Genomic DNA, 24002 nt, shown 5'->3' with positions numbered 1-24002 from the left:
ATGCAACTCAAAGTCAATCTTCGTCTTTACTCAAAGCCAGATGATCCACCACCCCCAAAAAAAGATTAGTTGTACCTTTAGATGCGTTAACGATTCCTCCTCTTACGAATGTTTTCACTTTATTACCATCACTTCCTTCAAAGGCAGCAAGGAATTCTTCATAAATTTCTGCAGCAGCCTTCTCATCCTCCTACGTAGCAAATGTTAATCTATTTACTATCATCACTGAACAACTTTCACTAGACAGCTATTCTTAAATTAGCTATGTGACCTTCGTTTTTATTTTCTAGAGTTCATGCTACAAACTGCATCAAATGAGTTTCAATTTTAGAGAGAATTCAAATTTCTGAGAAATGCAGGAAGAACACAGCACGTAATACATAAAGCAAATAAGGCCTGTATGCTCAAATATGGCTGTTCATTTACAAGAGTTTACAGAGCAATTTAACACTCAAGATGCCAAACAGAAGAGATCATATGAAAGACACACATCATGAAACTGCAGCTTTGTTGACCTAAGCATCAGAGAACAGTACACATTCCATCTTACCCATTATGCTCAACCCATGTGACTGAAGGAGATTAACAACTGGATCACTTTTATGCATTTCCCAGAGAAGAAGTTAATTCAATGACTTAATAAAGTTGAGCGAGACGCTAAATGTAGCACTACCATGTTTCTTTAGGCTAGTATTTCCAACAACCTAGCAGAAGATATCCCACTGAAATATAGTAAGAGTTGTGCGTGTAAAGTTCAAAGCCAAAAGTTTTCAAAACTTCCACCTTACCAACTATAAGCTACATGTTTCCTAAAATTTGGATGCTCCTGAGTATCCTAAAATTCAATATCAAACATTACTGTTTTTATTAATTCCAAAAGAAGCCATTAGACAAAAATATGTTTTACAAAATAACAAGGGCATGTAAGGAAACAATTTCTCGTTACTGAAATCCAATGATAGAGGGCAAAGAAGGAACAGAAAATAACCTAAGGTGTCTTCATGTTGAGCGACACAACAATCAATGGGTTGTTGTAATTCAGTATTTCAGGAAGCCAGAGAACTTGATTTCTCAGACATGAGGAGAGAGACACAAGTCTCTCTCCCTATCTTAATACCATGGATGCCAAGAACAAATTAAACACCCAAAATATAATTCACTTTCATTCTTAGAAAGCTAAAATTATCAAAATAAAGAAATTCATTGATAAAGCTGGTTGTAACCTAAAAGCAAACTTATTTCAGTTCTGCATACAAAATAAAATACTCATGATATACCATTACCTTCTTTTTTAATTCTTCTTGCTCCTTCTTGCTCAGAGTCCTTTTGGCAGCACTCATTTTGCCAATACTGAATGCTTTAAGTTTGCTTTCCATTACAGGCTGCAAAAGGAGTAAGAAAACAAATATTAAGAACATGTTACTCTTTACCTTGGTCTGGACCAGCAACTTTCTACCTGAAGTGACTTAACCTAAACAAAACAAAGGCTTCCTGTACTTCTCTCTGAACTTGCCATTATCTAATACAACCAAAAAATTAAAAACTGTGTTTTTTAAAAAAAACAAATAACCCTTGGTGTAATGAGAAAGCTTTTAATATACCACTCAAGCACAGCTGAAAACTGAAGGGTACTTGCTGTAAGAGCCTGAAGATCTTATCATTATGCAACATGCAGTTTCTAAACCTTTGGAAATACATGCTTTGCACTACAGTTCCTTTTTGATCATCGCAATTTCCAGAATGTAAAAAACAAAAAAAACTTCTAAAAGCTTTTCTGACTATTTTGGTCAGAAGAATGTTTGTGCAAGGTTGAACAGGTGTAACTGAAGAACAAAATGGATGTTAAATTTTAGTTGTACTTCAAGGTTAAATGTGGCATTTTTGCTTGAAGAAGAAAATGTATTTGTGAGGTTTTCAGCTACTAGTTAAATAAACCAAAAGACCTCCTATTTAGTTCCTAGAATCCTTCTGGTTTAGGTAATTTAACTACCATTCCTCCCTTCTTGAAACCCTGATGAAGGAAGGACTCCACATAACAGCCACTTCTGGAGAGTACGGAATTAGAATTCTTAAGATTCTATTTAGTTAGTTAACAGGCAGTAAAGTGTTGAGAGAGGAAGGACGACAGGATGAAGGCCATGTTCAAAAGACACTGGCAACGGGAAGGAGAGGAGAGAAGCAGCTTCTCTGGAAAATCCTAGGTTAACACAATAATCCATAAAGAACCAGCACAAGAACAAGGAAAAAAAGCCCCAAAAGACCAAAAGATAAGCTATTAGCCTTTATTTTCAAGATATTTTGGATGTACTTGCACAGCGATGCTTAAAACTACCACTTTTGCAATGACAGTTCTTTAAAAAAAGAAAAGAATTCCTCTGGGAATAATTGTCTTTGTAAAGGCTTTTATTTCTAGTATCAGCTTCCTATTCAGAATTTTTCACATATGAAAAAGCATTGTGAAAAACAACTCTTTGAAACACCTTCAGTTTATAATCCTTGTTTAGTATCACAAACACCTCTTAGATCTGTGCCAAGCATATGACCAGAATAGCTCATATTTCTTTGAAAAATGCTTCCTACTTCATCATTAAAAGGAAAATTATCAGCTACAAATTAATGCAGTGTTATCTGTGGAGTCATCTGGTTTATGACACTATGTTTGTTGACATGAGCTTCTGTGGCAGATTTATCAGGAGCTTTTCATGCGTCTGTGTGTTTTTGAAGTTCATAAAATCCAGTTTTCCTGTTGACAGCTTATATTTCACTATGACAAACAATATACAACCTTGGCAAAACATGGGCAAAGCAACACAGAGAAAACAAATACCACACTCCTACCCAAGGTTTATCCTGTCATCAGGAAATAATCTCTTACAATAGTGTTCCAGAATACCTGCAGATCAGCCACGTGAATATATGTTCTAGTGACATAAGGGAAGCAGATGTGGGATAAGAAGAGTTCTGGCACTAAGATCCCCTCAGTTTAGAAAGGGTCTCAGAAAAAAATGCCAAGAACCACTACCTTCAAAGTGGCTGCAGCAATATAAATTAATAGGATTGAACTACTTTATGCCTACTAGTTACATTCCAGTAGGCAATTATAACATTATTATTAACCATATGCAGCTTCACAGAATTCCTAACAGAGCTAAACAAAACTTGAAGGCCTTCCTCCTTCAAAAAATGGAATACAGGGTAAAGCAAATGATGGAAGCAAAGAGAAAGCTTCTAGCTGAGTAATCAAATCACTGTATGAAAGCAAACTCCCATTAAACATAAAGCTGCACTGAATATAGGTGGCACAAAGAACTGAAGTCCCAGTTCCATGGGCAATACAAAATATCCAAGAGATTTAAGAGCAGTTTTCCCCAAATTGTAGCAAGTAAAGCAAATCAATAAAAGGATCTACTTCTTCATGGAAAGTTTATGCTATCACAACTTGAATAATGTTATCTTATGAGCAATTTAAGAGCTAGTAATTGACTTTTTCATATACAAAATCAAATAGAAATCTTGAAGAAAATCCAAACCACAGAATGAATTGTCTGGTATTAACGCTCTGTTTGGCTCTTGCTGATTGTTTTCATTTTAGCTCAGAAATAGGTAGGCCTTCAAGCAACATACTAACCACATAACCAAGTGAAGGTCTCTTCAATGGGGAAAAAAAAAGAAAAGACTAGGTAACTATTCTTACCTTTTGCTTTAAGTGTATTAAAAAGAAAAATAAAGGATGAAATTAGGGCCACTAACTCATTTTTGAGAAGACAACTGAATACGAAAAGACACTTTAATGCACAGTGACTCTTTCAATTAATCACCTTGTGTTTTGAACTATTCCTCAGTATAAGAGATAAACATATACGGAGACCCTACAGGTTCTTCCTGTTCAAGTATCTATTATGAATGCAGCATCATGCAGCAGAGTTTCCTACAGTAGTGGTAGTTTGAAAGTTTCAAGGATATTTTTAAACATGAAAATCAATAGTTCATTTACAAACACCTGCAGATTAGATACCCAATGCAACAGAGTCTGCCTGCAGCAAGTGTTTTCTTTAGAGAACACACCTATTTTGAGTTTGTGGGTTTGGCTGGATTTTTGGTTTGGGTTTTTTTTGCTGTTTTTAAATATTTTGGACTTACATGTGTATCAGCAGATCCAGTGGTATGTACTGCATCTGGTGCTCTGACCTGAAGAGAGAATGAAGAGGAGGTGAGGTACAGAAAAAGAAACAAACAACCTCTGGGGTTTTTTAGTGAGTTTTTCAAATGTTTTGAATGTTTCATCAGTTTTTCGAATGTTTTTGAATGTTTCAACGTCAACATCCAAATAAACAAGAACAAAGATACATGTAATGTATTTTAATGATGTAAATGAACAGGGTCACAGCGTGAACAATGTAAGGCAAACAAGAAATTAAAGACAGACTGTTTTGCTACCATTAAAAAGTCTACATTTCCACAACTGGATTTTTATAAACATGCCACTGTAAGGAAAAAATTAAGTTTGTTACACTGAATCTGCAAGAGTTGACCTTAAAGGGTATTAAAGATTACATCAAGTCCTTGGTTGTATTTGCCTTACTATAAAATCATTTCCAGAACTGCTCTAATTAATATTATTACTTTAAACTGTAACTGAACGTTAACATGCAAACCAGTGAATATGCAAAACGTGCACAGGCATTTTTAAAACTGAGGTTTTTAAATGAGTTTAAGTGATGGAGAACACTCCAACGAACAGGACTGAACGCATTTTTAGAGTATGTAATGCCCAAATTCCAGAAAACCTCACTGACATAACCTCTATTAAGACCAAACTGCCTGATGCACAATTCACATCCAAATTGAAATTTAAGTCAAAATAAAACATTTCCACTAGCTTAAATCTCTTCATTAGTTACAGAACATTAGCACTTCTCCCTATTACCAGGAATTTACAGTTTCTACCAGAAATAGTAATATACAGTGCTCATCTCCAGTCTTCCAAAATGGACAAGCACCAAATGCTACTCTAAAAGATAATTCACTAGTACTCGTTTTCATTTCACATCATGCATTTTCATCAACTAAGACAGAGATATTTATCTTTGAACAAGTACATTCCTATGTTTTACAGTCAAATCAATTCAGAAAAAGTGTTAGACAGCACTTCAAGGACCAGAACTAAGTCCACAAAGGTAAAGAGAGACAAAAAGTTAAAACCCTTAAAAGGGAGAAGAAAAAGGCTCCTAGGTATATACAATCGGGGTTTCCTTAAGAAAATGGCGGGGGGGGAATGACAACACACACGGCCCCCCCAATAAGTCTTACACTCAAAGACCTCCCAAATCTGCTTACCTGCAATACTATACATTACTCACAAGGCACATCTTTGCTCAGAAGGTAATAAAAAGTTTAGTTCACATGTACCAGTAGTAGTTTATTAAAATACACGTGGAAGCAAATATCACAAGCCTCTTTTATTAACAGTCCTTCCTGCAAATTTTTCCTCTGTATTTGGTGCTGGATTTTTTTTGTGACTCAGATCACAAATCATGGCGCTCAGATCAGTAATCTGGTATCCACAGTTCTACATACTGCAAGAATGGAGCTTAAGGAAACCTGTCCTCCCCCAGAGAGTTTATGAATGTATAGCACAACATCGCACAGTTAGAAGAAAGACACTGTGTAAAATAATTTCAGAGCTTGAAAACAGCATTCTTCCTGCTGCCAGCTGCCACCCTGCGGCAGCAAACACATTAGTTACAATCCCATCCTTAAAAAGAAAATAAAATATGTTTAGACCTGCAGTTAATAAGATAAATCTCAAAGGTGGACTGACACAATGCTGCCTGCCTTAGTGTACTGAGAGTGAAGACCTAGCACCGCTTGGGGGAAGGAGGTTGTTTGGCCAATGCGTAACAGAAATGACCATTTCTCAACTCTCCACATCTGTTTCATTTACAGAAGTTTTGGAAAGCAACACCTTCCAACACGGATGGGTGCTGAAGCTGCTTATAGGAAGGACAACAAACAAGGCATCACACACAGTAACAAACAGTACCAACACTCAGTACAATGACACTAGAGACACAACATCCTGAGAAAGAACGTAAAAAAAAAAAAATTAAGTCACTAAATCTGTTTCTCCAGCAACAGAACAGATGATACTGCTTGGAAAGTCTTTCAATGCACTGCAGCATTCAAGAGATTCTGCAGGCTAACAGCAGAAAAGCAGGCCAATGATCAAAAAAGTCTGGAAGTCGCTGAGCTAGAAGCACAGCGGCGCTCCCCAATCTGCTAACAAGGACAAGGGCACTGTGGAGAAACCACCCCGAACATTAGCCAAGCAACAGAATTTCTAACAACGTGCATTGTGAAAACTTCTAAAAGCAGTTTTAGCTTTTAAACCAGCTTTCTCTTGCAGCAACTAGCAGGTTTGCAGAGCCACATTATTCATCTCCTTAAACAGTTCTTATTTTTAAGGTCTTCTCTTCCCAACTATAAATTTAGTTCATACCTTTGGTACTGCTTCTGACCATCCAAGCAACCGCACCCACAAAGCACAAGACAAAGCGATTCTTCACAAAATTACAAATTGCTATCTCCCTGTTTCTAAATAGCAGCTATTAAAAAAACTTACTTCTTACAGCACTGCACTTTGCATCCATCTGCACTGCCTTGAGAAAAGGAGCAATTTTGTTTCCTTAAGTTATACCAGCTGAGTTGACTCAATAGAATCACAGTATCTTTTAAACATTGACAGAGCGGAGCATTCCAGAAGATATTATCCACCTGTGTTGAAACCTGGAACAGGCTTCTCATCACATTAAGTAGCTCAATTGAAATAACTGTTGAAAGAAACATACCCAAAGCTCTGTCCTGCACCTGCTGATGGCTGAGATGTGAGGATAGCTCCTTTGTGTTCAAAAATGCAATGAGTCCATCTTTCAGTTATTGACAGCATAAACAATCTACAAACATCCTCTTACTCCCAACCCGCTGCCTCTACCACTCTGCATTAGGCTTATCTTTTTTTTTTGTTGTTTTCCTTCCCTGTAAACCAGACTATTTTCCAGCTGGATCACTTTCTCAATCTCTTCCACTATACAGGTCACTCAAAGAATTGTGCCAGAATAAGTGAAGTAGCAATGCAGGCTGCTGACATGGCATTTCAGTAAAATACAGCCCTGTCAAACCACAGTCTTGGAGGTCAGGTCAGGTCTCCATCACCAACTCTAGCCAAGTTTATTCAACCTTCAAAAGAATAAAATAAATAAATAAAAAGAAAATCTTCAAAGGACCATACAAATGCGATTTATGACAAATTCCTATCAGAAAGCCAAAGCAGAGAGCCCTCTCTCAAGATTCTGATGTTTAAATTTTTTTGCAGCTTCATGGCAGCTTCCAAACCAAACAGAGAAGAGATGACTCCTCTCCCAATCTTCCTTCCTGTCAGCAGTGCAAGTGCCCACAAATCCAGCTCTCCATAGTTTCTCCAAATTTAACAATCTCTGGGTAAAACTGGCATGATCATGTTACTTCACAAATACTTAAAAAAGGCTGTATAACATAAACAAATTCTCTTTTTTCTTCTTTTTTTTTTTTTAATTAATACTGATGCCATTTAGTAAAACAACAAACAGCAACAAAAGCTGCCAATAAAACCCAGAAGACAATCCCATGGCCTTCCAAATGCTGAATGTTATTTTAACAACTTTAATGGCTACAATTTAAACATAAAAGCCCTGCCCTTGCAGAAACTACTAGCTTCAGGGTAAACTGTTTACGAGAAACTCTGGTGCAAGACACTCTTGCCCCGTTTCAACACCTTCCACTGATTCTGCCCCCACAGTGGGCAGCTGCTCAGACGGAACCAGATCACTTTTCCAGATCTATCTGATCACCCAGGAAAGTGAGAACTGGGGAGGTTCAGCCAAACCAGTTTCCAATTCACAGCAGGGTCCCTCCCCCCAGTCATGCCAAATCAACTACAGAGGACGGTGTTTAGGAGGGAAAAAATAGCTAAGGCTGGGATTGGTTTGTGTCAGCACAGATATCAAGGAAAAGCAAATGGAATCACAGCTTAATTTGTTAACATCGAGCAAAGACGGTGAGGTTTCCAGCCCAAATTGTCTTTTTTATTCTTCCTTTCTCTATCAAACTATCTAGAAAACAAACACCTGCAAATTATTTTATAGCCAATCTATTTACTCTTTACATTTACTGGAATACTGCATATTAATGTTATTCATTATTTAAATGGACGTCACTTGCTGACACAAAAGTAAATGGAAAATGGTTTTCTCCAAAGTACTTGCAAGGAATGTTATTCCATTATAACCTTAAACTCAGATGAACAGGAGCTGCCAACATTTAACCTTCTACTGCTAGAGAGGAAATGAGGACACCTCCTTTTATGTTTCCATCTCCCACTCCTGGTCACCAGTTGAACAATAATACAGGTAAAGTTAAAAATCGCAAGTTTCACCATCCTGCAGAACGCTACATCTAACTGGAATTCACTACACATACAGATTTTACATTGCTGCTCCTCATACACTAACTTACCAAGGAAAGCTGTCCATTCACGAGCAAGTAATCACTGTTCTTCAACACCTAATTAACACATACCTTACTCAATAAGCCTGAGAAATGCATTTAAGATTAAGGAATGTTGCTAAAGCATCTTTTAGAATGAAAAATAGGAAACCTGTGGCTTAGTCCCAGTGGATCATCTCTTCCGCCACACGGTATCCAATTCATACAGTATTATATGTAAGAGCAGCGGACACGCAATAGTCGCTATTCTCAGAAGATAAAATAAGAAAATGGCAGAGTCATTGAGTAGCCAATATTTCATTACATCAAGACAATAATTGAACATAATCAGTACCTGCCATTTTAGAATCATATCCTACCTACACTGACCTCCTGTGCAGTCTTGGGCAATCTCTATCTTCTCTTCCTTCATTTTGTCCTTCTTTCCTATTTAGATTTCTTGAAATCTCAAGCACATTATCTTGCTGTCCTAATCTCAAAGTGACAAAAGAATAGATGTTGCTTTTGCAACACATTACACATCGGAGACTCTCAAAGTCACTTAGAAGCTGACAGTATCATAAAAAGCAGCTACCACCACCGCGACACAGGCCATGGGTACTCCTGGACCTGTATGTACTATCTCCAGCAACAGTTTTCAAACAGCGAATCAAACAGGTAACACCTGACTGAAGTAAGCTTCATTTTACATTATAAAACAAAATAACTAGCTAGATGTTCAAAATCAGTATGTGAACACTAAGACCGAAGAACAAACACCACACATTCTGAAGGGGAAAAAACGAATCTTACTTAAGTGTCAAAGCCTTCAAACGCTAGGCCACAGCTCTTCACAGAAAATAAAATGTCACCATGTCTTCCCAGGAGGCAGGCTAGAAGCCAGCAAAGGCACATCTTGGAACTGCCACTGAAACATATCCTATGGAGTCTACAAGACATATTCATTTTGCAAGTACAATTATTCTTATAACTTGCAAATGGAGCCTAAAACTTCAATTTTGATCTGTAAGTAAACAAATCTTAAGGGATTTTAAAAAAATCAAAGTGTCTGATAAATGATTACCTTAAGAAATTGAGCAAAATTGTTATTTGCTTAGATTATTAAACGCTAAACAGTTTCATACAGGTTCAACTAAAAATGCACATTTTTATGCTTGTGTTATTAAATTAATTACAATAAATAAATCCCATGTCTTGTTTTATTTTACTTGTCAATAAAAAAAAACCAAAACACATTCTCGTGGATACAGGTATGTACCAGCACTATTTTCTTTGGCACATAAAATAATATTGGCAATATAAAACAAGAAGACCTAGAAAGTAAAGCATGGGAAAAAGACTACTGGAAACACAGCATATACGTCTAGAGAAATGAGAAAATGAAGGGTGAGGGGGAACCGCACATAGATGGCAAGATACAGGACCTCCTCAACAGGCCTAACGCACACGTTTGAGTTTACATCCTCTAGCAGTCCCACCAAATTCAATGGGATGGATGATTTAGTGTGAAAAGTGAAGCATCTGCACATACCTCTGCAGAACTGAGATCTAGAACAGAAAACAATTCTACTAAATTAACTATTATTGTATATTAAAAAAAGAGTACAATCAGCACAGAAATAGTAAACAACAAAACAAAAAAGTCTGGGATGTAACTGTGAAAAGGGATCACATCTGGGTTGCTTTTGTGTGCCATGTTATCAGTTGCAGTAATCAACAATTAAATTATTATTCCATGTCTAATTATATTTGAAATCCCAAAACGTTTTATTCCCTGGAAACCATTCTCCATAAATTAAGACCTAATTTACTACTAAAGTTTTCTGTCCAGTTCTTACTTGCAGTTCCAAACCAAATGCAAGATCCAAAACGTGTTTCCTGGCAATATTTGGAATAGATCATAAGAGGCAAACGAAAATAAAACTCTCCTACTTGAATAACACCAACTGGGTAAACATGCAAAGGCTCTCAGTAACTACATTTCAGCTAGTTTCCTAGCAGCAACAAAATAAAAAAATTCTGGTTTAGCTGAATACAAAAATGGGTAAAATTTATTCATCTATGTAGCACTGGAAATTCCTGAGCCAAAATGTAGCTTCTCCCTCGACTGATTTACACACTCGCACACAAAATAAAGAATTAAAAATAAATAATAAAATTAAAAAAAAAAAACAAACTGGAAGATTCATATGCTTCTGGCCTAAAACCTGCAACAAGGCTGAGTGAAAGGGAGCCTCACTAATCACTAACCCTCAAACCGTCAGCTGCCAGCGCATCCCCCAAAACACGTCTCACCCCCTACTCTCCCCGAGGGAGGGGGATGCTTAGCGAGCAGCCCGCTCCGGGCTGGCATCACCCGCAGCCAGGTGCCGGCTTCAGCCCTGCACAACTTTGCCAGAACTCCTGCACGACCTGGACTTCTGCTCTGCAAATCCAACGCACAAAAACTACTGGAAGCACAGCGGGCACAGCGACGAGAGCGGGGAACGCCAGGATGATTTTGGTGAACTCTGTAATTCCACCGCAAATCAAAAGAAACTCGATCTCAAATTACCGTTTTGCTTCAGGCACGCAAGTTGGAAACTAACCCCACGCGTGCCTCAGCCCACGGCGGGGATCAGGACTCCCGGCACAACAGAAATTAGCAGGGGCAAGGGTGGCACTCGGGCATTAACTAACCGTCCGTACCCAAACCCGGGGACGCGCCGTTAGCACAGGCCGGCCCGCGCCCGCCGCCACAGCGCGCCCCGCCGCGACGCCGGGGCGCGGGGACGTCAGGAGGCCGTCGCCCCGGGCTAGAATCGTGCCGAGGGCGGTCCCGGGGAGCAGGGATGCCCCGCGGGAGGCTCGGGCCCCTCGGCCCCGCCGCGCCACCCCTTTCCCGCCTCCCCACCCCCTCCCGGGGCCCACAGTCACCCGGGAGGAGAGCAGGGACGGAGCAGGCCGCGCCGCCCGCGCCTCGCCGCCCCGCCACTCCCGGGCCCCGCCGCCGCGCCGGCAGGCGGCGGCCGTACCCCCTCGGCGGCGGAGCGGGCCGGCGGGCGGCTGGGTCGCCCCGCGGAACGGCCTCACCTTCCCACTGGCTTTCTGCGAGCCGCTGGGCGCCTTGTCCGCCATCTTGCCTCTCCCCTCGCTCATCAGCCCTGGCGGCGAGGAAGCGAGCGCCGATCGCACCGAGCCCGCCGAGCGGAGGGCGGGAAGCCGATGGCCGAGCCACTGATGTGGCTGAGGGGAAAGCCTGTGCCCGTACCCTCCCTTTAGCGAGCAGCGGGGACAGCGCAGGCGGTGCCAGCGTCCTTCCCGCGGCTCTCGCTCTCCCGTTAGCCGAAGAAAACCCCCATGAAGTCGCTAGGCGACCCAGATCTTTCTAGCGACCAGCTGCGGGGAGACAGGCAGCGACGGGCAGCCAGCGGCGGGAGCCGGCGCCCGCCCCCAGCGGTGGCGGGCCCGGCCGGGGCCCGGGGCGGGTGCGGGGCCTGCTGCTGAGCGGGGAACCGGCACGTCCGACCCTGCGGGGGACGCGGGAGAAACCCTGACGGGAGGGAATGTAAAAATGTTACATCAAGTCACGAAAAGCGCAGGAATAAATAGTGAAAAGGGTCGCGCTGCAGCTCCTCCGTTACTGGGTTTGACAGCGCACCACCGCAGCTGCTTGCTTTATTGAACATTGCTTTACTAGGGATTATAACCAAGAGGTGACATTATATTTATCTTGCATTGCTGGTCACATTACATTTATCTTGAATTCCTGGGCTTTTATGGATTTTCAGCATAATGTGGAAGATGCTAGGCTTGAGATAATGCTTAAGGAAAAGACAGTAGATACACAGAAATTAATGAAAGCTTTGAATCCACCAACTCCCAACACCTGCCCTGTGAGCGAAAGGAGGCAGCAGGGCCTACGCCAATAACCACATTTGCCAGCAAAGGATGAAGCGTGAGCTTCCAGAAGAGGCAAAAAGAAAGCAAAAGGAGAGGGTGAGAAGGGCAGGGGTAACTGGAGAGGACTGGAAGTTTAGAGAGGAGAACAAAACTCTGAGGAAACCTCGCCTGCTGCAGGTGTGCATCCAGCTGTGCAGGGAGGTGTCTGATGAGATATGTGTTGCTCTGCCAGTCGCTATCATTAGGGTGAAGGTTTATCTCTGAGTCTTTTCATGGCTACCATCGTAGTGCAGGTCCTGACACTGGCTGTCACATAGGTTGGCTAGTGGAAGTAATGCTCCTGCTATGAAAATTAACATTCACTCGGGAGCTGGAGAAAAGGTGAAAAGTCTCCCTCAAAGCTGGAAAACACAGATCAATAGGGAAGACCGGCAGCGTGGACAAAACTAAAAGCTACAACCATTTCTTGTTCCTGCTGCGAAGAGCAGCTTCACAGGGATAGCGGGGAGCTGGGGAAACGTCGCCCTTCGCCGCCATGTGCGCCCGCTCCGGCAGGGGGCAGGGACAGCTCGCCACCGGGCACCGACCGTCACCGGGCGCCGCCACCGGGGACAGGGGCCCGCCCGCCCCGCTCGGGAGGCTGCTCCCCAGATGCACCCCTCGGCACGCCTGAGGTTAAATTTACCACATTACATGATTTCTACTTCCAAAGTCCGCTACGCCAAAAATAGCAAAATAATAAATAATAATAATTCCGTAGACACAAATTGCTTTACATTGCAATCAAATAAGTGGTTGGCCAGGCAGCTCTGCTGCAACTAAGAAAAAGGTGAGATAGGCAGAAGGGTCACGTGGCAGAAATATGCATTTCTCCCTGCTTTCCAAGCCTCCTTCCACCATTTGCAGAATAACCATGCAAAACATTTCTGGTAATGGATTGACAGCTAAGGGTCAAGAGATACCAGATGTTTATTGAGCTCCCTTCAGGAATATGCAGTTACAACAGCATGTGTTTGCTATACCTACAGCTGACACAGTACCTTACGATCTAGGATTCTCACCTTCTGCTCTGGAGGACAGCTCTCCATTTCTGCAACCACCTGCACAGCTTTCTGTGGGCACCCCAAGGCTTTGCACAGATTTGAAGTGAAATCACTGCTGGCTTGGAAGAAAGGAAGGAAGGAGAAATAAAACCCACCCCTTGACAGCAGGATTTGTGAGCAATTCCATCAGTATTTTTAGGATTTGCTGAGCTCCAAACTTGCTCATAGAGGAGCCCATCCACAGGAAGGAATGGTGTTGGCCAAGGAGCTTTAGAGATGGATTAGGCAGGATCTTATTGATTCGGAATCCAAGTCAAGTCCTTCTCTTTCCCCATCTTTCTCATTGTTTTCTTGAGAACCACTTCATCAGCTTGCAGAGGCACAGGATTAGTGTCATCCATGACTGCTTTTGGATTTTTTTAACATGGTAGCGGAAACAGGTGCAGCAATGCGTTGGAAACAAACCAGCTGGGGAACTTGTACTGGGTAGAAGGGGGCACTCAGGGCCACAGGAGGAGATGCTGGATGCTGCTCAGCTTTCCTGGAACTGCATTAATAAACCTGGTATGAAAGAAAGACTGACACTTCTGGATAAAAAGCAAACATCTAGCAGGAAAGAGGAACGTGCTCTTGGATGCTAGAGTTTTGGGGCGACTAATGTTTAGAAAATTTGTGCTCCATTTGGCCTCAATCCCTTTATTTAATCCACCTCATTAATCCTTTTTAATTATCCAACTCATTGTTTAAATCCTCTGCTTACTGCTCAGCCTCCACGCTCTTTTGTAATTAATAAACTGCACCAGATTAAGAGCATCATGATCCGGAGCACACTGTGAAAAAAAGGAAAGATATAGTTAGAGTTTCAAAGGTCATCTCTAATTTTTCAGAATGAACTGTACTCCTGAATCTGTGCTATTTATAACACATTGCAATAGTACAGTTAGTGAATGACAACACATGTCAGTGTCTTGGGCTTAATGGGAGAGAAAGGGGAGGGAGGAAAGAGGGCAGGAAAGGAAGCAGCGAGATGCAGAAATCTATGGAGAATTAATGCTGGAAAGGGTAGGCTAATAATATTAAAAAGGAAATATTAGACATTTTTCATTATGATGCAGTACGTCTGGTTGCATGCAGACCTGGGAGTTGTTTATTAACTGCTGTTACAATGACAGATATCATTAGGCAATATGGTAGGGAAAATCATGAATTATCATAAATAATTAACACTAAGCTACATTAAGTAAACCACATGCTGCAGTGCATTACCCTTGTCTTTCTGTCTGTTTTTTCCCCACTTTCAGAGGTCTCTCGCCTGCTCTCACCCCAGCTGAGTTGTTGCAGTCCTTTTGCAAAGGTGGGCGTGAGGGAAGGGAAGAGGAAGGATTTAAAGTGCTGTGGAAGTTCCCTACCTTGTAGTAAAGGAATCACATTTGAGGGCACGAGGTGGGCAGATCAGGAGTAGGACAGAAGTGTAGCTGCTGCGTGTACAGGTTTGTAACTCTGAGTCATTTCATGCTCTCAGTAGTGGCTCACAGATCTCTAAAGCTACAGGCAGTGTGTGCTGTTTTTCCATTGCTTAGGCAGCACTCTTCCAGCTTCTTTTCCCTTATTCCACCCTTTATCTCCTCCCACCCGTGAGACTGAAAACCGCTAGGCAAGGATTCTCAAAATAGGTAGATGCCCACTCCCCCATGTGCTCGTGTGTTGCCGGGAAGCTACGGGTGTGCAGCGTGGGAGGAGAGCAGAGCAGAGATGAGATGAGAGGCAGGCAGCAGGCGCAGCTGGAGCACAGGTAGCCTGGGCTACTAGGAGCCACTGCCCTGAATTGAGATGCTTTAGCAGGGACCCCCAGAATAACAAAAAAGAGCCAGAGAATGTGTGGCTGGGAGAGGGCAATTTGGCTCTGAGGTTCCCAGCAGCCTGGACTTGTTGCTACTGCTCTATCTGCTCTCTGTCTCTTGGCTGGAGCCATCTCTGTGTTGCTCCATCTCTCAGTGCTGGTGCCCTACCTTCTCTCAGTGCAGCTCTAGTCCTGCCATTCAGCAGCTGCTTTCCCTTCCAGGCCCCTGCTGCTCTCCTGGGACACATGTCTTATCGAGGAGCGTGGGGAACTTGGGTTCTTTCTGCCCCTGGGACTCCTGAAGCATTGAGGCCCATTATGCAAACCAGTCACAGGGGCAATATCTGACTTGTACTGTCTGGCTGAGAAAGGTCAGTAATTTGCGGGGTATTTTCAGGCATTAATGTGAGTATCAAATGAAGGCTTAATTCCAAAAGTTCTCCTGCAGCTTCTTGTCAGAGAGAATTAGCCTATGTGGCGGGAATCCAGATGTGCAAATTTATCAGCTGTTTAAAAGCATGGAAGCTCAAGATGAGTGCAACAGCAGTCTTTCCTTTGCCCATACCGAGAGTCCCTCCCTTCAGCTTACTAACAGCGAGTAGCAATTTGTGCTCTGGAAAACACTCTCAGCACACACAAACAAAACAATTTCCTTAGCCATGCAGTTTGTAATTGAGGGTTCAGAGTCCTGCAACCCTTGCAAAGGACAAGTTGTACTTTGTTCTTGCTGTGAGCCCCTGGTAGGTGGGACAGTGGTGGATTCTAGCAACGGAAAACATATGAAATATGCATACACCCAATACGCTATTCTTCAGCACAGTGATACAATTTCACTGCAATACTTATGTTCAGATTTGCTGCTGTCCAGAAAAACACATGTTCTACCCCTAATCTTTCAAAAACAAGAGCTTAAAAAAGAAAACAACCAAATATTCACAGAAATTTTCTTAAAATGTGTTTTTCTCCCAGTTTTCTGTGTTTAGAGTTTTTTCAGATTATTTCAGATAAGTTTTATTGCTGTTTTTTAAAGCATAAAGAGGACAAACCTGAAAATATTCAACTTGAAGGTAAAGAGGGCAGAAAATTAGAAGCTCCTGGTGAATGAGAGGTTAAGATGAACATTGCTATGCAACCATGATGTTGTCAGTTGTTACTATTCCCTTTAGAATATCTAGCATTTTTCTCCTCCAAGTGAAGCTTTAAATTACAAATATCACTTTTACTTTTCTTTATCTGTTAAGGAATTATGTTTATGAAGTATAATTGTCCCTAATTAGTTACTCAAGAAGGAGAAAACGATGCAGGGATTCCTGTTTATCTAGCCTGAAAAAGATAATGGGGGAGAATCTCTAAAGGCAAGTTAATCTCTTCAATATTAGATCAAAGCACTGTGCCTACTCAATTATCACAGAAGATCATAATCGCTGCAGTAAAAAGTTACACATCAAGACGTTATTTTTCATGAGATTGATGCACACTTGAGAAAGGATTAAAAAAAAATCATATAGAAAAAAAGGACCATGTTTATGTGTCTCAGTATCTGTTGAGATGTCCTCCCAGAGAAACTGCAAGCGTCAGCTGTGTTAGACAAAGTTAGGTGAGGCTAAAGCCTCTCTTTCTTTAACACCTACTCTTCTTAAATAAATAAAGTCAAATTCTACCCTCACTCATAGTCAGTGGGGTTCTACGGAAGATATCAGGACAGAATCAGATTTACTAAAGAGATTTTAGTGAACAAGGATAAAAATCCGGAGCAAACAATGGGGTTAAATGTTTTTACTCAGATAAAAGTTCTTATTGAGAAAGAAATTGGCAAAATCTGTCTTGAAGGTGAAAATATAGAAAGGAAAAAGAAATGAAAGAGAGAGACAAAGTTGTACAGTATAGGATTACGTTAAGCAAGAGCTCTTAATATTGATGTTTGCCACTGTGAGTGGGTTGAATTGGGTGAGGCTGAAGGTGTATATTCAAAAGCATCTTTCAGACACCACCATTGCTTGTTCATAAGAGGACTTTCTCTCTCGTGGTAGATTTAAGTTAATTTCCTTACTAACTCAGAAAAGCAATGGATAATAGGAGGGCTAAGTACGACTTCTTCCCTAGCGTTCTGAGCATGTTAGAGTGCAAAGGATGAAATTAGCTGCCTTTTTTTTTTTTTCTTTTTTCTAACTAAAAATCATAATTTCATTGGGGAGGGTTGAAGTAATTCAGAATATCTTATAGGGCTTTTGATATTTCAGACAAAATGATAACTTGTGAAAGGACTTCAAAAATGAACAAAAAAAAAAAGTATAATATAGAAACAAACCCACATTTGGTATTCTGGCACATCTTTTTCTTTGAGTCTTCAGCCAGTACTGATTAACATTATCTTCCATTACCTACCTCATTAGGCAGTGCCTTCATCAGTGTTTTAAGAGTCTTCTCAAAGGTTATTTGGAGAGAAAGCCTGCAGAAAATTCTACACATGCTAGAAGAAACCCTGGTATATGCTGACCATGCCCTTCTAAATATAAACTCTGGTTTAGAGAAATGCACTGAGGCCTCTTCACGCACTCCATTACGTGGACTCCTCTCTGTGACCTCCAAATGCCCTGATTTTCCCTTGCCTACCACATAATAGTCATGTAATACTAACCTTGACGGACTACATATGAATAAGAGGCTATTTTGAGGTTGTAAGTGCTTTAAATTGTAAGGTTCCCAGCACACTGCTCCACAGCTGGCTTGGGAACAGAATAATTAACACCACATAAGATGTATGCAGTTGTCTTTATGAAAGCCCAATCTGTCCTCAGAGACCGTTCTCCCCTGTGAGGAGGCAGCCTTGGAAAAAAGGAAAAGAACCAGATCGTTAGTAATGAGTTTCATTAATATGGCTGTTAAAGCTACACTGCTGTCACTTGGCAATGATGTGCACTGTGAGCTTTACAAGCTCTGAGATCTCCCTGGCACTTTCTGGCCAGACAAGGAGACCCAGGTCATGCGTGTGTGACATCAGCAGAGCACTCGGGACAAGCCAAAGACGGATGCCTGCGCAGAGGCAGAGAAAATAAAATTTACACTTATTTTACACTGCTTGTATTTATCAGTAGCACAGTGTTAAGAGGCAAACCCACCAGGGACAAAGCACACAAAAGTAGATCGCTACCGTGGGCCTGTGCTTCCTCCAGGGGAGTCAGTACATACCAGTCTCTCAAGTGATTCTCAGCTCTGTGAAACAGAAAGACCCCATCCCCCCAAATATTATTTTAAGACATCTTAAAATATTACAGAAAGACATAAATAGTAGGGAGAAATTTCCAGACATTTATCTTCTCTGCAGCCTTGGTGTGTATCTCCACCAATACGCAGACAGTCCAGTGACCACCAGGACTGTGTCAGTCTTGAACCACAAGCAAACCCCACCTGCTCCTCCCAGCCTGGGCTGCCCCCCATAAAAACACAAACCCAGTGGGTGTCTCTCCCAGGAAGCCAGGTGATACCCCAGTCCTCCCTGAGGCAAGAGGGCTGGATGCCTCCCACATCCCTGAAAGTCTGGAGGTTGTAGGAAAGTCAGAACGTGTCGAACGAGCCCTGCTGCCGCTGCAAGACCAGCAGTTCCCAATCAGCGACGGATTCTGTTGTTCTTTAGACACCATCTGTTGCAACAGCTGCTGGTGGCTTTCCAACAGGCTCTTTAGCACAGGTCTAAAACCAGATTGCTCCCAGTCAACCACCTCTCCTTATCTAACCTTGATGAGGGAGGCTGAAGATCACGGTCACTTTGGTCTTCTTCCCTAGGGCCTGCAATGGCACTCGCCGCTGTAAATGAAAGTATCACTTAGGGACTGGGAGAAATGATCACCAGAGCCCTACTGGAAGAACCTGCACATGTGGTGGGGCGTGGTGGGAGCAGGGCAGGGGAGGAGGTACCTTCTAACAGCCCCCTCACCACCAGCTGCATCTATGGTGGTGCCGCAAATGGTTTGGCATCTGCCTTCTTCAGGGCAGCCTCTCCACTGCAGAGCAGCCCCACAAGAAGCCTGACATCTACCAGAGGCTGAGCAATTCCCATTTACTCCCAAAGAGCCTTTCCTCTCCTTAAATCACACACTGCGGAGCCCACAGGGAGCGGGGCCCTGCTCGCTGCTGGTGCAGCCGAGGCTCCCCACAGGCAGGTTACGCGGAGCCCTCTGTCAGTCACTGCTCCAGGTGTGTCCAGCTGGTTCGTCCCTGCATGCCACCAGGCACCCCCTCTAAAACGCACAGACATCAGAGCACGTTAAGCCTGTTACCTGAAAAATAAGTGTCCTAGTTTAATATTTTACTTCTCCCCTTGGCTTTTCAGCACTGTTCAGTTGTGTTTATTTTCCTAGCAGGACTCCTGTGTAATTTTTTATAAAGATGATAAGCATTGTCACCAGTCTGCCCTACTTTTGACAGTTCCATAAAATTAATAGTTTTACCGTAATGAAAAATGCATGAAAATCACTTTCAGCAACACATTTTTACTACTTCTTTGTGACAGTTTTTAAAAACTTATTTCTGATTACCTCCTTGTTCAGATTTTTCACATTGTTGTGATTCACTATTGAATAGAAGATTTTTTTTTATAAAATCTTTGGGCAGAATGTCACAATTCCACTGTACCTCGATTTATACCGTATGACCACACACACACATATATATATGAATATCACTGTTTAATACATACATTTGAAAACTTAGAGCTATCAGACGTTTAAAACCATCTGAAAACAAGCAAAAAGGAAACACATCGAAACAGTGGAGAGCAATTCCTTACTCTGGCTCCTACCTGCACTTCCAACAGTTACTTACCCTTCCCACTGCCTTCCGTTTACTTCAGAGGCGTGAAGGTACAGTAACACACATACAGTGTTTTTCCCTGGATTTTTATATTCCGATTATGCAACTGTGCTGCTTGCATAACCGCACGGCTGATAAATGTAGGATTTGTCTAAGGATCAGGACAGAGCAGCTCCTGTCAGCCCGTTACGGCGGCTCCCCCCAGCCGCCCGGCTCGGGGCGCGGAGATAAGGTGGGTGCCCGTTGTGTCAGCGCGACGTGCGCCCTTCGCAGCCCGGCCGGCAACGTTTAGCCTAAAATAACGTTTGCATTCATGGCATGAGATAATGTCACCAGGTCTCGGGCGGTCTCACTGAAGCACATACGGCAGAAACCCACCCAGCTGCCAGACGTCCCCTGTCCGGGGCTGTTCCCCAGGTCTGTCCGGCCTGATGGCGGTGTCCCGCCCCCGCGGGGTCACCCTCTCCTTTCTCGGGGCTGGGCAGCAGCACCCGCGCCCCGCCGGGGCCGGGGCCGGGGCCCGCTTTGTGCTTTTTACACAAAAACGCCCCCGTCTGCTCGTCCTTACGCCCGGGCCCCGGCCGAGCCGCCGGCGGAGCGCGGCCCTGCGCGCTCGGCGCTGCCCGGGCCCGGCGCGCCCCTCGCCGCGGGGAGGGAGGGAGGCTGGGCCGGGGCGACCGCGGGGCTCTCCCGGGCCCGGCCCCCCGCATCAATCATTAACGGCGGCTCGGGTGTCCGGCGCCTCCCTCACCGGGAAACCCTACCCGCGGCGGCGCGGGCGTCTCTCCCCGCTCCCCGGGCGCGCTGGATGCACCGCCGGTTTCCAGTTACCGCGATGCCGGGCGGCGGGGCGGGAGGAGCCGCGGCGGTGCCGCCACTGCCCCTGCTGCAATGAGTGATGCTGCCGGGGGCGGTGGCGGCGGCGGAGGAGAAGGAGGAGGAGGAGGAGAAGAAGCGCAGAGCCACCGCGGCTCCTCCGCCGGCGGCTGCGGGAGCAGCGGCTGTACCTCGCCCGGGCGGCGGCGGGGCGCGGCGGCGGGCGGCGGGCCGGGGGCGGCCGGGGGGCCCGGGGCCGGCGGGGGCAGCGGCGGCGGCGGCGGCAGCAGCATGCCGGCGGGCGAGGGGGACAAGGAGGAGGCGGCGCCGCCACCTCGCCCTGCTGCCCTGCTGCGGTGGGACGAGGTGCCCGAGGACTTCGTGGAGTGCTTCATCCTCTCGGGCTACCGGCGGCTGCACTGCTCGGCACAGGAGTGCCTGGCCTCGGTGCTGCAGCCCACCAACGAGACCCTCAACTTCTGGACCCACTTCATCCCGCTGCTGCTCTTCCTCAGCCGCTTCGGGCGGCTGCTGCTGCTGCGGGGCGCTGGGGACGTGCCCTTCCACCACCCGGCCCTGCTGCCCCTCTGGTGCTACGCCTCAGGGGTGCTGCTCACCTTCGCCATGAGCTGCACGGCCCACCTCTTCAGCTGCCTCTCCCCGCGCCTCCGCGCTGCCTTCTTCTACCTGGACTACGCCTCCATCAGCTACTATGGCTTTGCCAGCACCGTGGCCTACTCCTACTACCTGCTGCCAGGGCTGAGCCTGCTGGACGCCGGCGCCATGAGCCGCTACGTGCAGCAGCAGCTGGGCTGGCAGCTGGACTGCAGCCTGCCCATCGCGGCCTACCGCGCCCTGGTGCTGCCCGTGGCCCTGGCACTGGCCGTGGGGTGCACGGCCGCCTGCTGCCGCAGCCGCGCTGCCTGCTGCGCCTACCCCTTCGCCATCCGCACCTTCGTCTTCGCCATGCCGCTGAGCATGGCCTGCCCCATCATGCTGGAGAGCCTCCTCTTTGACCTCCGCACCCGCAACCCCACGCTCTTCGTCTACTTCTACCGGCGCTACTGCTGGCTGCTGGTGGCCGCCTTCTTCAACGTCAGCAAAATCCCCGAGCGGATCCAGCCGGGGCTCTTTGACATCGTGGGGCACAGCCACCAGCTTTTCCACATCTTCACCTTCCTCAGCATCTACGACCAAGTGCACTATGTGGAGGATGGGCTGGCCGAGTTCCTCAAGGCACCCCTGGCCGCCCCCACCTACCTGGGCACAGTGGGCTATATGCTGCTCCTGACCCTCTGCCTGGCCGTGGTTGTCAGGAGGTTCCTCAACGTCACAGACCTCTGCAAGCAGGACTAGCTAGGCTAGCAGCCCTCGGGACAGTGACCACTGTACCAGTGACCCTTGGGCTGGAGACTCTCGAGCTGATGACCTTCAGACTGGTGACCCTCAGGCCGGCCCTACCATGTCCTGAAGATGCTGTGAAACCTGGGGGAAACGCACCTGTGGAAGAGCCAGGTCCCTTTCACAGAGGGTTGCCAGAGAAAATGACCATGGCGGAACTGCTCGTGCTCTTTAAACTACTAGGTTACCAGGGGAAGCAAGCAAACGCTTACTGGTATGTTGCTGCTTAGAGTATAAGCTGAAATAATTTAGCTCTGCTACTAGGAAGATTGCATGAACTGTGAACGCCACTTACTAATTTCATGACAATTAGGTTTAAACTAGCTCTGTGTATGCATATATATATTTATATATCTAGCTATATATTTATTAGCTACATATATATGTGTATATATATGTATACATCTGAAGACACTCGTGCAATGATTACTCATAGACTTTTAATCAACTCCTGCGTGAAATTTCCTGGCAGGTTATGCACTGACATTTATCTTCTTCTGTGATACTGTAACAGGCCTTTGCAGCCACATACTGGATTTTAAATGCAAACAAATCGATAGCTAGCTATAGTTTTTAAGGTCTTGCAGCCTATTCAGCCAGGGAACAATGGATTTAACAGAGAGAGGAAAAACAGCTGTGAATTATTACAGAATTACCAGTTGATGGAGAGACTTTAATTAGACAGGCAGTGAGCGGTTGGTGTAGCCACTCGGATACTAAAATAAAATAGAGGGATATGTAAGATAACTGAACCAGAAAGGGGTCAAACTAGTCTGGAGCGGGGGCGGGGAGAGAAGAAGGGCTCTGCATAATGGCAGGGCTCTTCCCCCAGCACGTCAGGAACATCTGTCGCGTTAAGGGGGTTGCTAAGGGGCCCCTTTATCTTCCCTGGTAAATCACCCCCAGATCAGCCCTTTGGAGTCAAAGTCAGATGCCAGACTTTCTATAAGCCCCTGCCAAGCTTGGTGGGAGTTCTGTGGATGTAAAGAGAGTAACTGATGCATGAGATCTCATTCTGGACCTTATAAAGATTACATGGAACTGGTTTCTTCTGGTCTTTAATTAGAGCACCCTGTCAGATTTACCATCCTAAAATTAGTTGCAGAAGAAGGTGCTGCTGAATCTGAGTTCAGGACCTGAGATCTGCCTCTACAGGTACTGGATAGTGGTACTTTCTCATCATTCCCCACCTTTTCCTATTCTGATTAGTTGTGGCTACAGCGGGGTATTTTGAAATCCTCTTTCAGAAGCTTTGGGGGGGTTCAAAAACAAGAACTGTGAGATATTTTCCAAAGCAGTATCTTTTAACAGCAACCCAGGTATTATCCTTCTCACATGACAAACAGCTAACTATAGATTGAACTTACTCGCTATATAAAGAGACGTCTTTGTCAACTGTGTGCAGACTTTAGACAGATGCATCTTGATTTTGTCTGACAGAACAAGTAAGAAGTGTGCAATAATATTACACAAGGGGGTTACAACTTGAGGTTCAGGTGAGAAACTGCTTGTATACCCCATTTCCAAAAAGAAGGGTAGTACTTCCTTAGGAAACGCTGGTGTTACACTGCACGGTAGCATAGTGGCTCTTTAACAGCCTCTTTGCCCTTATTGTGGAAATACTTTTCTGCTTGGGTCTTTCCCATTTTCATGGACATGGCATCCGAACC

At 44.5% G+C, this 24002-nt stretch overlaps 2 protein-coding genes across 10 annotated transcripts in view; one reads left to right on the top strand and one right to left on the bottom strand.

Moving 5' to 3' along the window:
* Positions 1 to 11975, bottom strand: part of U2SURP (U2 snRNP associated SURP domain containing) — a 46712-nt gene extending 34737 nt beyond the window's left edge. For 6 of the 9 annotated variants that reach the window (XM_074592503.1, XM_074592504.1, XM_074592505.1 and 3 more), the window contains exons 1-4: positions 11614 to 11975; positions 4141 to 4188; positions 1284 to 1382; positions 76 to 190 (exon numbers count right to left, since the gene is read on the bottom strand). In XM_074592503.1, the coding sequence (XP_074448604.1) occupies positions 76 to 190; positions 1284 to 1382; positions 4141 to 4188; positions 11614 to 11679 (328 nt within the window). In that variant the 5' untranslated portion in view covers positions 11680 to 11975. The remainder of the gene's footprint in view (positions 1 to 75; positions 191 to 1283; positions 1383 to 4140; positions 4189 to 11613) is intronic. The other 3 variants (XM_074592511.1, XM_074592512.1, XM_074592510.1) reach the window with 2 other exon arrangements.
* An 8870-nt stretch (positions 11976 to 20845) lies between these two features.
* On the top strand, positions 20846 to 22438 carry PAQR9 (progestin and adipoQ receptor family member 9). The gene has a single exon (XM_074591361.1). It carries the CDS (start codon positions 21007 to 21009, stop codon positions 22285 to 22287), a length of 1281 nt encoding a protein of 426 aa, XP_074447462.1. The 5' UTR covers positions 20846 to 21006; the 3' UTR covers positions 22288 to 22438.
* The last annotated feature ends 1564 nt before the right edge of the window (positions 22439 to 24002 follow it).

Source organism: Larus michahellis, chromosome 6, assembly GCF_964199755.1.
Source record: "Larus michahellis chromosome 6, bLarMic1.1, whole genome shotgun sequence".
Taxonomy (NCBI): Eukaryota; Metazoa; Chordata; class Aves; order Charadriiformes; family Laridae; genus Larus; species Larus michahellis.
The sequence above is the reverse complement of the archived record's forward strand: the minus strand, read 5'-3'. Positions and strand labels throughout refer to the sequence as shown.

What these genes read in the sequence shown, in the direction of transcription:
- PAQR9 (XM_074591361.1), top strand. Translation starts at nt 21,007, where the DNA reads ATGAGTGATGCTGCCGGGGGCGGTGGCGGCGGCGGAGGAGAAGGAGGA.